At 42.8% G+C, this 1,977-nt stretch overlaps 1 protein-coding gene across 1 annotated transcript; it reads left to right on the top strand.

The window, feature by feature from the left end:
* Positions 1–783: 783 nt before the first annotated feature.
* Positions 784–1,974, top strand: LOC129685870 (cell division cycle 5-like protein; the record flags this gene model as incomplete). Its single annotated transcript, XM_055619380.1, is given in 1 exon segment — positions 784–1,974. A coding segment is annotated over 1 exon segment (1,176 nt), but the record flags the coding sequence as incomplete, so codon positions are not given.
* Between the last annotated feature and the right edge of the window lie 3 nt (positions 1,975–1,977).

Genomic DNA, 1,977 nt, shown 5'->3' with positions numbered 1-1,977 from the left:
ATCAGAAGTTAATGACATCATCATCATCTGTTACATGATCAAAAGCAAAATATAAGCACACTGTGAAATATTTAGGTACAGCAAAATATTGTAAAATTACTTTTTTAAAAAAAGCAAAGTTCTTACTCTGTATTTTAGTCTGGCCTTGAACTAAAAAAAAAATCTTCCTGCTTCAGTAGTACATTTCCTAGGACTCTGGGATTAAAGGTGTGAGCTTCCACCCAGCTAAACAGTAACTCAGGAAACCTTGTTGTGGAGACTTGCTTGTGCAGATTGGAAACAGGGTTGATTCAATCTACTGGAGCTCACCTATTGGAAGCATTAGTAAAAGCAACCAGGGAAGGAAATGGGCATGGTCATCACAGCCTCCATAAAAGGAGATTGCAGGGCCTAACCAGGTTCATTCTTCTCCAGACTCCACAGAGTGTGTTTCCAAACCTTCTGTCTCCAGACCCTGCTAGATCTATCCCCTTCACACATTGAGGATCTGACCCCAGAGCTGAGCTAACATTACTGCATCTCTACCAAACATTGCCGAGGCCCGAGAAAATTCACTGGGTGAGTGAAAAATTTACAAAAGAAAAATCCTTGATATTTTCTCATTTTCAATTATTTACGTAACTGAAATTTCTGCTTAGAAAAGCTATTTTACTATTTAACAAAAAAAAAAAAAAAAAAAAAAAAAGGAAAAGGGGGAGCTCTTGGAGGCAGTGGCTTCTTTGCATCCTGTGACCGAAGTGCTGTTACTACTTTCTTGAAGCTCCTCTCGGCTGCTTGCCAGGACTCTCCCGCATCAAGATGCCTCAGATTATGATCAAAGGGGGCGTGTGGAGGAATATCGAGGATGAAATTCTGAAAGCAGCGGTAATGAAATATGGGAAAAGCCAGTGGTATAGGATTGCTTCATTGTTGCATAGGAAATCAGCAAAGCAGTGCAAAGCCAGATGGTATGAATGGCTGGACCCAAGTATTAAAAAAACTGAATGGTCTAGAGAAGAGGAGGAGAAACTCTTGCATTTGGCCAAGCTGATGCCAACGCAGTGAAGGAACATTGCTCTGATCATAGGAAGAACAGCAGCCCAGTGCTTGGAACACTATGAATTCCTCCTGGACAAGACTTCCCAAAGAGACAATGAAGAGGAAACAACAGACGACCCCCGAAAACTTAAACCTGGAGAGATAGATCCAAATCCAGAAACAAAGCCAGCTCGGCCTGATCCAATCGATATGGATGAGGATGAACTTGAGATGCTTTCTGAGGCTCGAGCCCGCCTGGCCAATACTCAAGGAAAGAAGGCTAAGAGGAAAGCAAGGGAAAAGCAGGTGGAAGAAGCAAGATGCCTTGCTGCCCTCCAGAAAAGACCAGAGCTTCGAGCAGCTGGCATAGAGATTCAGAAGAAAAGGAAGAAGAAGAAGAGAGGAGTTGATTATAATGCTGAAATACCATTTGAGAAAAAGCCTGCTCTTGGTTTTTATGATACTTCTGAGGAGAATTACCAGGCTCTTGATGCAGATTTCAGGAAATTACGACAGCAGGATCTTGATGGGGAGCTAAGATCTGAAAAAGAAGGAAGAGATAGAAAAAAAGACAAATACCATTTAAAAAGGAAAAAGGAATCTGATTTAACATCAGCTATTCTTCAAACTAGTGGTATCTCTGAGTTTACCAAAAAGAGAAGCAAGCTAGTGCTGCCTGCCCCTCAGATTTCAGATGCAGAACTCCAGAAAGTTGTCAAAGTAGGCCAGGCCAGTGAAGTTGCACGGCAGACTGCAGAGGAGTCTGGAATCACAAATTCTGCTTCCAGCACTCTCCTGTTTGTGTACAATGTCAAAAACAACAGCATGGCTCTGAGAACACCATGGACACCGGCCTCCCAAGACAGGATTCTGCAGGAAGCTCAGAACCTCATGGCCTTGACCAATGTGGACTCTCCACTGAAAGGTGGGCTTAATACTCCACTGCACGAGAGTGACTTC

The sequence above is a fragment of the Psammomys obesus genome, unplaced genomic scaffold (genome assembly GCF_907164565.1).
Source record: "Psammomys obesus unplaced genomic scaffold, mPsaObe1.curated_primary_1811, whole genome shotgun sequence".
Lineage (NCBI taxonomy): Eukaryota > Metazoa > Chordata > Mammalia > Rodentia > Muridae > Psammomys > Psammomys obesus.
Note: the sequence above shows the minus strand (reverse complement) of the source record. Positions and strands in the feature narration are given on the sequence as shown.